Source organism: Myxocyprinus asiaticus, chromosome 11 (assembly GCF_019703515.2).
Source record: "Myxocyprinus asiaticus isolate MX2 ecotype Aquarium Trade chromosome 11, UBuf_Myxa_2, whole genome shotgun sequence".
Classification (NCBI taxonomy): Eukaryota; Metazoa; Chordata; class Actinopteri; order Cypriniformes; family Catostomidae; genus Myxocyprinus; species Myxocyprinus asiaticus.
This window is the reverse complement of record NC_059354.1, coordinates 1,674,178-1,687,589: the sequence shown is the minus strand read 5'-3', so window position 1 is coordinate 1,687,589 and position 13,412 is coordinate 1,674,178. Positions and strand designations below refer to the sequence as shown.

At 39.2% G+C, this 13,412-nt stretch overlaps 1 protein-coding gene across 1 annotated transcript in view; it reads left to right on the top strand.

Annotated features, from left to right (window-relative positions):
* prkra (protein kinase, interferon-inducible double stranded RNA dependent activator) overlaps positions 1–13,412 on the top strand; it is a 33,460-nt gene that overhangs the window by 16,029 nt on the left and 4,019 nt on the right. Inside the window, exon 7 of the mRNA XM_051710501.1 lies at positions 1,996–2,158. Coding sequence (XP_051566461.1) covers positions 1,996–2,158 — 163 coding nt within the window. The remainder of the gene's footprint in view (positions 1–1,995; positions 2,159–13,412) is intronic.

Sequence of the window (13,412 nt, the reverse complement as noted above, 5' to 3'; positions counted from 1 at the left end):
TTATGTCTCTAGGTCAAATGGTCATTGAGTTTAATGGAATTAGAATATTACAAACATTTACACTATTTATTTGAAAACATATAGAATGTAAATTCCACAAACAGAGCCTTGTGTCATGAAAGGGATATTTTTAAGAACATTTAATATTTTTTGTGATGTCATAATATGAAATGGTTAAATTGTTTAATTGATTTATAGGGCTAATAAAATTGATATGAAAAAAAAATATTTTAAAATTCAGCTTTTTTTTTTTTTTTTTCCAGTTTAATGGGTATTGTCGCGAATGTCAAATATAAAACTAACTTTACCGCACTTGAGAATCAGCAGCCGTGATAAACTAACAGCTGCTTTCTCTCCCATGAGCGCGAAACCGGCTTTGGTGCCGCCACTTTATTCTCTCTCTCTCATACTAACCACACACACACACACGCGCGCGCGCCCCCTCAAAAACATACCCGCACATGCATTTGGCTAGTAGATAACTTGGTGATAAAGCTCAGCTTTGTCCCTAAGTTATCGTACAAGCGGAGACACGCGGTAAATGGGCAGACGCCATTAACCGGCTTCTCTCCACCCACATTTTTGGCCATATTCTCTGGCCAGAAACCTCGCGTGACTTACTCTCCACAAGAGTCATGTCCGTCATTTTGTGCACGTCACTTCTTATACACACACACACACACACATTCACACACATACACATACCTTCCTCTCATTTGTTACAGGCTTATTTTGGTTACCATATCTGATCATGTCACTGTTTAGTTTGTAGTTGTAAGTCGGAAGTTTATTGACTGCATTGTATTGATTGTTAATTTATATTACTGCATCAATAAACTTTGTTATATTTCAAAGAGATGTGTTTTGGTTTGTTTTGCATACACCTGTGTCAAGGGCTGGCAGGGGATGTCAGTGCTCAGATTCAAGCCTTCATTGTTTCCTTTTGAATGTTGATGTTCTCCGGACGTCAATTTTCCTAAGAGAAGAATATAATATTGAGACTGTTATACTGTCTGGTTATTTATTTATTTTTTTGGATTTTTCCCCTTTTTCTCCCAATTTGGAATGCCCAATTTCCAATGTGCTTTTAAGTCCTAGTGGTCGTGTAGTGATTCGCCTCAGTCTGGGTGGCGGAGGATGAATCCCAGTTTCCTCCGCGTCTGAGACCGTCAACCCGCGCATCTTATCACTTGGCTTGTTTAGCGCGTTGCCACGAAGACATAGCGCTTGTGGAGGCTTCACGCCATCCACCGCGGCAACCACGCTCAACGAACCACATTATAGCGATCACGAGGAGGTTACCCCATGTGACTCTACCCTCCCTAGCAAACAGGCCAATTTGGTTGCTTAGGAGACCTGGCTGGAGTCACTCAGCACGCCCTGGGATAGCGAACTCCAGGGGTGACAGCCAGCGTCTTTTACCACTGAGCTACTCAGGCCCCATACTCTCTGGTTATTAGTCCCTGATTCCAGGGTGGTGATGCCCCAGCGATATTAATCCATATTAATATTCTGTTGATTTTGATAAATGACAAATATCTTCGATGATTGTTGAATTTGATGGATCAATAAGCTAGTGTTAATTCTAATCAATGTTCCATTGATTTTAATTATTAATGATTATATTTGATAATTAATAATCTATTGAATTTGATAAATGATAGTTATCTTTGTTGATTTAAAGGATTAAAAAAGCTAACATTGATTCTGATCAATGTTCTAATTCATTTTAATAATTATTAATTATCATCGATATCTTCGATAATTATTAATTATTGCTAATAACCAAACCCGCTCCTGAACATAGCGCACAACAGTGAAGATTCTTAAAAAAAAGGTCCTTTCGTTTTTGGGTTTAGAACAACATGAGGTTGAGTAAAACAACAGTTTTCATTTATGGTTCAAATATTCCTCTACTAGATGAGTTGGATGTTTTAGGCTAATCAGATGTTGTCATATATGTACTATTGACCTGCTGTTCTTTGTGGTCCCCAGAGCCCACCGCCTCGTGTGTATATGGAGAGTCTTCGGCACTCTGTGGGAGAGAAAATTTCTGTCCTGAAGAGGACGCCACTGAGCATCCCAAACACAGACTACATTCAAATGCTGCTGGAGCTGTCTTTGGAGCAGGGCTTTCAGGTCACGTACATGGACATCGGTGAGTCATGTTTATCACACCCTCCTGCAGTGCATTCATTCTGTTATTTTGTGTTTTATGTGTCATATAGTTGCACAGATAATAATACAAAAAAGTGCATAATACCGATCTCCATTCTGAATGTATCTTAAGTAAGAGTGTTTGTGAGTGGAGCAGTTGAGTGACTGCAGTTTCCTCTCCCAGCTTAAAGTATTTTATAATCACAAAACTCTGACTCTGGTCCTATTTCCATCTGATATAAAGATGCGTTTTCGGTGATTCGATCACATGTCAGCAGAGACTCATTCCTGTTTCCATTCTGGTATTACTATGTGTCTCAATTGCATCTCCTGTAACAATTTGTGTTCGGATTTCAAGAGAAGAGTCTCTGATTTCATGATGACATACATCAGTCACTGACAAATGTCATTGTGTTACTGAATGTTAAGCAACAGCGAAAAAAGTAATAAAAGACTAAGAAATTGCGAAAAAGCGCAGATTTTCTGCCAGATCTGAGTTTCTCCCAGACGCAGCTATAATTTTATCTAAAAAAAAAAAAACATTTTAAGCAGAATTATCCATTATTTTAGTGGAGTACCTGAATTAACTGAGCTTTAGATGTGTGTGCTTGTCATCTGTGTCACTGCAAGTTTGGTATCAGTCACGCTGAAGAAGATTTGTGAAGTTCTTAAGCTTGTTTTCGCTTTTTCAAATTTTCAGATCGGACAGTTATATCCTACTAAAGCTGCTCATAACGCAAAGTTTAAACTTCTTGTTTTTGAGCAGCGAGTGATTGCCTGAAATTCATTTTTACTACAAATAACACTTAAATGGTTGTTCTCCGTCTGGATCGCTCATTTTGGTAGTTTTTATGTTGCCTCTCCAGCCCAGAAACAGAAAACAGGCCATTAGAATCATCATAGTGGTTGCTCAGGAAAACTGTGGATATTTCTGCCTAAAGTATTTTAGTTAATACAGTTAGTGTTACTATAGTAAATTCAAGAGTGGCGGTGTGTGAAAAGTCTTCTAATTTATGTCTGTGGATGTCACTGTTTTCTCCTGTTCTTGTCAATGCCTTCTTTCCAAAACTCTGCCTTCCAACAATAGCGTTGAGATAGTCGAGCAGCATTGCGTATTCTCAAGGTTGTCAAACACAACAGTTGTAAAATAACGCCCTCAGCTGACAACAATTATGAATCTGAATATGGAATTAAACCCAAATGATCCGCTTCAACTACTACACTATGAAAACATGCAAAATGACTGACAGACGAAAGCGCATCAAAGTATTCTGATTGGTGATCACAGAATTTGTGTGGGATCCTTGGTCACATATTTGTTTGCTGTTTTTAGTGTCTAGTGCTGTCACAGAGACCCCTCTAGGGAGTTGGTGCCCTATGCACACTAGGTAATATGCGTATAGGGAGCGGCGATACTGCTCGCAGCACTATAATGTGCACGTCCTATCGGACCCTGCACAGAACCTGTTCTTTGCTCACACTGCTCTGTCCATTGAGCCATGCTGATAATTGATTCGGGTAGCGAAAAGAGCCATTTTGTTTTTCTTTTGATGCATTTGTCATTGCTCAACAGAGAGCACATTCTCCTCCCTGATTGTAACTATGTGTGTGAGTAGGCCTGTCGTGATTATTAAATAACCGTCTCACGGTTATTTGATCTAAACATGGTTATTTGAGATAACCGCGATTATTGTGCACTTCAAATTCCAATAATATTTTAATGCCCAAATAAGGGAATTTAAAGCGAATATATAAATGCCAATAAATGCACGTTTGTGTCTCATTCACTTGAACTCCGAGCGTCACTGAGTCGCACTGCAGATGTCAACCAGAGCATCTCCTGTCCCGAAGAGCGCGTGAAGCGCTTCCAAGATTTCCGTGGGTCTTAAAAAGGTCTTTAAAAGAATTAATTCACCCTTCTGCAAATTAAGGCCTTAAAAAGGTCTTAAATTGGAGCAATAAGTCTTAAATTCATTAGGTCATGGCATTAAATGTTGCATGAGGGTTTTTCTCGTTACGTTTTAGTAGGGTAACCAGACGTCCCGTTTTTAAGAGATGTGTCCCGACAATTCTCTAAACAATGTAATTATGTCCCGGTTTCAGCTGGTAGGCTCACTGATTTGTTTTTTTCTGTTTACATTTAATGTACTCATTTACCTTCTCGCTATTGTCTTTGGTATCGTTTGCAGAGAAGAGAAGCAATTTTGATATGTCACACGTTGGTTTGATGATACTTTCTAGTCTTTCAGCAAATCCGCTGAAATGTACCTGGTTACCATGGCAATGACGTCATATGCTTGGCGCGCGCTCTTTGTCGTCCTATCGGTCAGCGCAAGTAGAAATGCACCAATAAAAATGAGTTTTCAACAACGAGCTGAAAGAAGCCGATCCATTTCTTTGTGCAACATGTGAACATGCGAGCATTTTTCTGTCACTGTTAATGTTCATTTCTCCACGAGCACAGAGGTAAATCAGACAATGTCACATCCAGACAGCTACACTGCACTTTTTACGTAGAGTGACCAGATTCCTGCTTGTGGAAAATGGGATAGTCCCCTCCTGAAAATGAAATTGACGTATCCTTACCTAGGCACAGAACAATGTGAAGTAGAGGTTGCATCTGCATATGTAACTGATGTCACCTTGTACTTCTCTGGAAGCAATTTTTCTCAGTGTGCGCTTGTCTTTCAAGAGTTTATCTTAAAATGCAGAGCAGTCCAAATTTAAGACGCATGAAAAGCACTGTTACATTGGTGTCCATGCTGCGTTCATTAATGAGAACACACGCTCCACAGATGCAGATGTCCCAGGCAGGCATAAAAAAACTCCACGACCTTGGCTAAGACTCCAAAGTTGATGGTCTTGCTCTCTCCAGCTCAAGAAAAATGTCTGTCCATCTCTCAGACATGGCCGTCTTGTTCATGTTCCACTCAGTGATGCGACGAGTGACAATGTTTTTGAGAAACACCCGACAAGTGATGCGCAAGCCCACTCATCAAAGAGCGTGGTTTTATCAGTCAAACTGAGAGCGGGGATTCTGGAGTAGAAGTGTTCGAGACTGCTCTGAATGTCTTTCCACTCTGGGATGTCTTTCAGTAGGGCCCACTCAAGTTTTTCTGTGTTCCCCAATGAGCGGCTCCAATTTTGGAGGTAATCCACGATGCTAAATAAAAGTTTCTGACTGCAAAAAGAAATCATCCACTCGCATGTCACCAGCTCCAACTAGGGCATCCAACTGCTTTTTAATGTCAGAGGGTATGAATGATTCCTCCAGCCTGGCCTGCAAGACTTTTCTCAGGTCATGAATGTGCAAAGCCACTTCTGTGGCTGATATGTGGTCTTGCTCTACTATCTCCAGTGCACGTTAAAAGTGGCTGTTTGCTTGAGTGTGAAGCCAATCCAAAGTTTAGTGCAAGGATCGCTGAAAATGCTTCTTAGAAACTTTGTGCATTTTTCTTGAAAGTATGCATGCAGACCAATGAAAATGTGTAGTATTCTTTCAAGAGCTGGACCAAGAGAGAGGAAACGTGTTGCCATGTTGTAGTTTCTGATAGTCCAGCTGCACAAAGCGAGTATGTTGCATATGACAGCTTCAGATTTGGTGTGGGCAGAATAAATTTTGGATCATACAATTTCTTGATCAATTTCGCAGTGCAGTCAGCTGACTGAAATGGCCTTGCACAACAGAATGATAAGCAAAAAGTCCTTCACTTGCATGCACCTTGTCAGATTCTGAACTTTGCTTTACAAAAAAATTGCTAACACTTGGTGTGGCACACTTACTTTTAGCAGCATCCACATGCTTTTTTGTATGTAAATGCTGCACAATGTCAGTGCGGCCTCCATGGGCGATGGAAAAGCAAGCTCCACAAATCTCACACCCCACTTTACTAGGCTCTGACTGTGACTCCTTTTTTAGAAATGTAAACTCTTTTTGAAGTTCCTCATTAAATGTACATGCACGCTTCCTTGACATTTTCCAGCTACAATTACATCTGTGCACTTTCAAACTGACTCTTCAATCAGTTCACTAACTGGACATCTATTGATAGGGGATTGTGATTGGACAGTTTAATCCAATCATGTACTTTAACACTGTGTGATTTTTATTTGTTTTACAAGCCGTATCCTTGGCTACCTTTGATTATAATACTCACATGACTGAGAAAGCTGCATAGGCGATAGAGAAATTTTACGAGAGGGGAAATATGGGACAAAACATGATTTTTTCCGAATAAGTTGGGACACTACAAAAATTGCTTGAATACAAGACTGTTCTGGGAAAAACGGGACGTCTGGCCACCCTATTTTTACGTAGTACAAGCACTTATGTGTTGAGATGTGGGTGTTGTATTTTGAATTTTAGGTTACAATGTTTTGAATTTTGTGTTAAAATGTGTACCTGACATGACAAGTCATTTCATAATTACACATGTAATATGACATATGGATAGGATAGGCTACATGGAATTCGTACATAAAAAAAAAAAAGCTAAAATGAGGTTAAATTGTGAAAAAACTACAGGTGCATCTCAATAAATTAGAATGTCATGGAAAAGTTAATTTATTTCAGTAATTCAACTCAAATTGTGAAACTCGTGTATTAAATAAATTCAATGCACACAGACTGAAGTAGTTTAAGTCTTTGGTTCTTTTAATTGTGATGATTTTGGCTCACATTTAACAAAAACCCACCAATTCACTATCTCAAAAAATTAGAATATTTTGACATGCCAATCAGCTAATCAACTCAAAACACCTGCAAAGGTTTCCTGAGCCTTCAAAATGGTCTCTCAGTTTGGTTCACTAGGCTACACAATCATGGGGAAGACTGCTGATCTGACAGTTGTCCAGAAGACAATCATTGACACCCTTCACAAGGAGGGTAAGCCACAAACATTCATTGCCAAAGAAGCTGGCTGTGCACAGAGTGCTGGATCCAAGCATGTAAACAGAAAGTTGAGTGGAAGGAAAAAGTGTGGAAGAAAAAGATGCACAACCAACCGAGAGAACCACAGTCTTATGATTGTCCAGCAAAATCGATTCAAGAATTTGGGTGAACTTCACAAGGAATGGACTGAGGCTGGGGTCAAGGCATCAAGAGCCACCACACACAGACATGTCAAGGAATTTGGCTACAGTTGTCGTATTCCTCTTGTTAAGCCACTCCTGAACCACAGACAACGTCAGAGGCATCTTACCTGGGCTAAGGAGAAGAAGAACTGGACTGTTGCCCAGTGGTCCAAAGTCCTCTTTTCAGATGAGAGCAAGTTTTGTATTTCATTTGGAAACCAAGGTCCTAGAGTCTGGAGGAAGGGTGGAGAAGCTCATAGCCCAAGTTGCTTGAAGTCCAGTGTTAAGTTTCCACAGTCTGTGACGATTTGGGGTGCAATGTCATCTGCTGGTGTTGGTCCATTGTGTTTTTTGAAAACCAAAGTCACTGCACCCGTTTACCAAGAAATTTTGGAGCACTTCATGCTTCCTTCTGCTGACCAGCTTTTTAAAGATGCTGATTTCATTTTCCAGCAGGATTTGGCACCTGCCCACACTGCCAAAAGCACCAAAAGTTGGTTAAATGACCATGGTGTTGGTGTTCTTGACTGGCCAGCAAACTCACCAGACCTGAACCCCATAGAGAATCTATGGGGTATTGTCAAGAGGAAAATGAGAAACAAGAGACCAAAAAATTTCAGATGAGCTGAAGGTCACTGTCAAAGAAACCTGGGCTTCCATACCACCTCAGCAGTGCCACAAACTGATCACCTCCATGCCACGCCGAATTGAGGCAGTAATTAAAGCAAAAGGAGCCCCTACCAAGTATTGAGTACATATACAGTAAATGAACATACTTTCCAGAAGGCCAACAATTCACTAAAAATGTTTTTTTTTTATTGGTCTTATGATGTATTCTAATTTTTTGAGATAGTGAATTGGTGGGTTTTTGTTAAATGTGAGCCAAAATCATCACAATTAAAAGAACCAAAGACTTAAACTACTTCAGTCTGTGTGCACTGAATTTATTTAATACACGAGTTTCACAATTTGAGTTGAATTACTGAAATAAATGAACTTTTCCACGACATTCTAATTTATTGAGATGCACCTGTAAATCTGAAAAAATATATATTTTCACAAACTATATAGCCTATACAGTTAAGTGCAGAAGTTTGCATACCCCTTTTGATTTTATAAGTCTCCACACCCCTTTCAGAATGTATACAAATAGCCTATAAGAGATCAAAAAATGTTATGTAGTACTGCCCTTCAAAAGCTTTTTCATTAAAAAAACACAATGTACTCTGTACAAATCATCCTGTTCAAAAGTTTGCTCCCCTTAGATCTTGTGTTGCCTTCTAGAGCATCAGTAATTGTTTGCATCTTTTGTAATAGTTGTGTTTGAGTCCCTCAGTTGTCCCAAGTGTCAAAAGCTGGATCTTATCATATAGCCACTGAAGAACTGAAATGTGCAGAAGATGCTGAGAAACCAAATAATTGTACAGGAGCTGGGGGGGTTTTCTTAAGAAAAGTGGACATCGTCACTGCTCAGGACATAGCAGGGACTCATGAACAATTATCACACAAACAGTCATTTGATCATCCAGAAAGCAACACACCATATTAAAAACAAATTAAATGTAAACTTCTAAACAGGATCGTGTGTAAATTCAGTTAATATTATTGGTGGAATATATGTGAGGATCTGTTATGTCAAATAAAAAAAGTAAATTATGATCCCTTATTTAAAATTAAAAAAATAAATACAATAATGCACATAGCTGATACAGTGTGTCTGATCAGAAAGTAAAAGTTATTTCCACATTCTGGTGGTTGGGAGCAGAGGTATTCAAGCCTTAAGATACTTTTTGTGAAATGAGTTAAAGTAATGGGGATCTATTTAAAAGTTGCATTTTTAAACTTTGAAGTGCTATAAATATGACTTTCATGTGCTCCCTAGACATTTAAATTTAGAGAACATATTGACGTATTGTGTTCCCTTCAATGGATTCCTTACATTTTCTTTAGTTGGTCTTTAAAAAGGTCTTAAATTTAGCTTCATAAAACCTGCACGCCGTCAGCAGAGGCTTGCGCCAAACTCCCACAAAAATGTAAACAAACACATATTTAAAAGTGAACACAAAGCGCTCCAGCTTCACTTTAAACAATCGTTAATTGCTAATAATTCTGGTCAAAGCGGGTTCAGACTGGAGGTCTGCAACCCGACCCTGGCCCGACGTTCTGGTCAGTTTTTCAAGTAGAACTTCGGGTTCGGGTCGGGTTTGTAATTAATGGAGAGAGAAAAAAACAGGCCTACCGAACTTGTTTCGCGCACGTGCTCTCACTCACAGACGCGCAAACAGACGAGTCTTGTTTATACTTTCGCCTGGCTCCGCACCGCGAGTCTCTGCTGACTGCGCGCACACCTCACCAAACGGACGAGGCGTTTATACTTGACGCGCTCGTCGTTGTACTATTCTTTGAACCGAAAGGGGGCGACTCGGCGTAATCGTTTTCTAAACCAACGGAAAGTAGCTGTGAGAAGTAGTATTTTGCCGGAACAAGGTCATATTTGAGGTCTTGAACATGCATGCAGAGAGGACACGCATGACGATATTTGTTTTCAGTACACTTCACCAAAACCCACACTACGAAAAAAGCAAAGAATCATGTAAAACCCAGTAAACACTGAGATTATTACTTGTCACGATAGAATTATATATTAAATATTTTTTCTAATTTTATTAAACATTTCATTTCATTAACATTTTTATTAAACATGGACCTTTACTTTCATAAAAATTACTTTAGACATAAGCACAAAGTGGGTGCTTCCTGCAAATGTAATTTCTCACATTTACAAAATCAGGTGATTATGTTCGCCCAGCAATGCAAATGTCTCTATGTATAGAGACAAAATAATTATTACAGAATGATCACTCTGTATGGCAGCCCATCAATATAAATGTCTCTATGTATAGAGACAACAGAATGGGAATAGTTACTGTCTATCGCCATCAGTGTAGTGTAGTGTAGTGGCTGTGTATTAGAGCCCGACCGATACCGATTTTAGAGAGGGAAAATTCACTGATTACCGATATGGTGGCTGATATAGTTAATTTTTGAGCTGGAATGAATACAGACCTTTTCTATGTGGATTTTTCACCGATTGTGCACCGATATGACTATGCAAAGGTACCCAGAAGGCTGCTTTCTTAAATATTTTTATCAAAGAATATTTGACATTATTATTATTATTATTATACATTGTCAACAAATTCTAGAAATGAACACTGAGAAAATAAGGAATAAATAAAAATACAATAAATAGCTTAATAAACATAAGTACTGTATGCTTAATATCAGTCAATTGCTGACCATTAAAATAAAGAATAAAAATAAAATAAATAGCTAAATAAACATCAGTACTGTTTAATATCAGTCAAATGCTGACCATTTAAATAAAGAATAAATAAAATGTATTGCTAAATAAACATCAGTACTGTTTAGTATCAGTCAAATTCAAGGGAAGTTCAGGGGAAACTTTCAACGGTGGAAAACCAGACTTTTAAATATTACATTTTTGAAAAATGCAGTGACTGGAATTGTTCGGTTGAAGGGGATACCAAACTGTGAATCCTGAACAAAACAGTTTGGTGAGTACATGTTTACTCATTAGCTTCCACTCAGCTGACAAGCTATGAAAGTAGCTACGTGGTTAGCTTGTTAGCTATAAGCTCATTGTCACTGAGAGTAAAAGAGAGACCAGCATTGCGTCTCACCAACTAGGTAATAATATAGCGTGAAATCAACACTCAACAGCCATGATCACCACTGCACCGTTGTCTGCTGAGCTGCAAAAAGATGTTCTGATGTTTACCTTTCAATCTGCTACATTCTTGAATGCACTGACAAACTATAGCTTGCTACCATAGTAAACAATAGCAAAGATAAACATGAGTGACATGGTTGTCAGGGACAGGGTTAACGTTATATTAGTAATATTGAAAAGAGAAATTGATTGGGTCATTGTTTATTAACTTTCCAGTATGTATTTCACAAACTAGTTAGCAACTTACCGTGAAGAATCTGCTCAACTCCGCCCTGTCTGCAGAACCACCGTCAGCTCAGCTCTCTAAACAGTGGAGTTGGAGCGCGCTCTGTTGGACAAACTACGCTATGACACCAATTCTAAAGCATTGTTTTCTGCATTATATGTTCTGAAAAAGTTTTCATATCGGTAAACATATACGGTGATACTGATATATCGGCCGACTGTGTATATTTGTGAAGACACTGGAGTTGGAGATGCTAGAATTTGGGATGTTACAGGAAGTGGGGAGATGGAAGGTGGTGATGGCATAAGGAACACTGGTGAGGAGCTGTTGTAGGTCACAGTGTTTGGTGTTGCAGACGATGATGCAGATGATGATGCTCCAGGTGACTTGTGTGGCCATGGAGCTGCTTGTCTCTGTACGTTCCTCTCCGTTCACGTTATCTACCTCCTTAAAAAAAAAAATGCAACAAACTATATCATAAACAAGAATGCAAAATCTACCAATTAGTCTCCAGTTGTTTTCTACTTTTTCAGCAAAACTTTAAAAAGCATGGGTACACAATTGGCTTCACCCATTAAACACCAACCAAACTAATTTATTTAAATCTAACTCAGAACAAATTGTTCATTGATCATTCATTGTGCTTTAAAAGCATTAGAAAAAAGAATAAGACGGGATTTTAAGACAGATTTTCTAAATAAAAAACAAGAGTGTGGTCTCTGGTTCATCTTGTCTCCTTTTTTTTGAATACTGCACATAGGTCATAAACAAACCAAGTAATGGCCAGAAAATTATAATTAATATATACAGTTGTGCTCAAAAGTTTGCATACCCTTGGAGAATTGGTAATATATGTACCATTTTTAAAGAAAACATGAGTGAGCAGGCAAAACACATTTCTTTTATTTCTTATGGGATTCATATTCTGTAGGTTATAACAGAATGGCACAATCATAAAACAAAACATGGCAACAATGAAAAAAATGAAATTACCCCTGTTCAAAAGTCTGCATACCCTTAGTTCTTAATACTGTGTATTGTCCCATTAGCATCAATGACAGCATGCAGTCTTTTGTAATAGTTGTCTATGAGGCCCCAAATTCTTGCAGGTGGTATAGCTGCCCATTCGTCTTGGCAAAATGCCTCCCAGGTCATGCAAAGTCTTTGGTCATCTTGCATGAACCGCATGTTTGAGATCTCCCCAGAGTGGCTTGATGATATTAAGGTCAGGAGACTGTGATGGCCACTCCAGAAGCTTCACCTTTTTCTGCTGTAACCACTGTAGGGTCAACTTGGCCTTGTGCTTAGGGTCATTGTCGTGCTGGAAAGTCCAAGAGCGTCCCATGCGCAGCTTTCATGCAAAAGAATGCAAACTGTCTGCCAGTATTTTCTGATAACATGCTGCATTCATCTTGCCATCAATTTTCACAAGATTCCCCGTGCCTTTAGAGCTCACCCCCCCCAAAACATCAGTGAGCCACCACCATCCTTCACAGTAGGGATGGTATTCTTTACACTATAGGCCTTGTTGACCTCTCTCCAAAATAGCGCTTATGGTTGTGACCATAAAGCTCTATTTTGGTCTCGTCACTCCAGAAATCACTCTGTGCCAGAACCTGTGAGGCGTGTCAATGTGTTGTCGGGCATATTGTAAGGGGGCTTTTTTGTGGCATTGGCGCAGTAAAGGCTTCTTTCTGGCAACTCGACCATGCAGGTAATTTTTGTTCAAGTATTGTCATATTGTGCTCCTTGAAACAACCACACCATCTTTTCCCAGAGCAGCCTGTATTTCTCCTGAGGTTACCTGTGGGTTTTTCTTTGTATCCCGAACAATTCTTCTGGCAGTTGTGGCTGAAATCTTTCTTGGTCTACCTGACCTTGGCTTTGTATCAAGAGATCCCTGAATGTTCCACTTCTTAAGTGTTTGAACAGTACTGACTGGTATTTTCAAGGCTTTGGATAACTTTTTATATCCTTTTCCATCTTTATAAAGTTCCATTACCTTGTTATGCAGGACTTTTGACAGTTCTTTTCTGCTCCCCATGGCTCAGTATCTAGCCTGCTCAGTGCATCCACATGAGAGCTAACAAACTCATTGACTATTTATACACCGGCACTAATTGCAATTTGAAAAGCCACAGGTGTGAGAAATTAACCTTTAATTGCCATTTAAACCTGTGTGTGTTACCTTGTGTGTCTGTA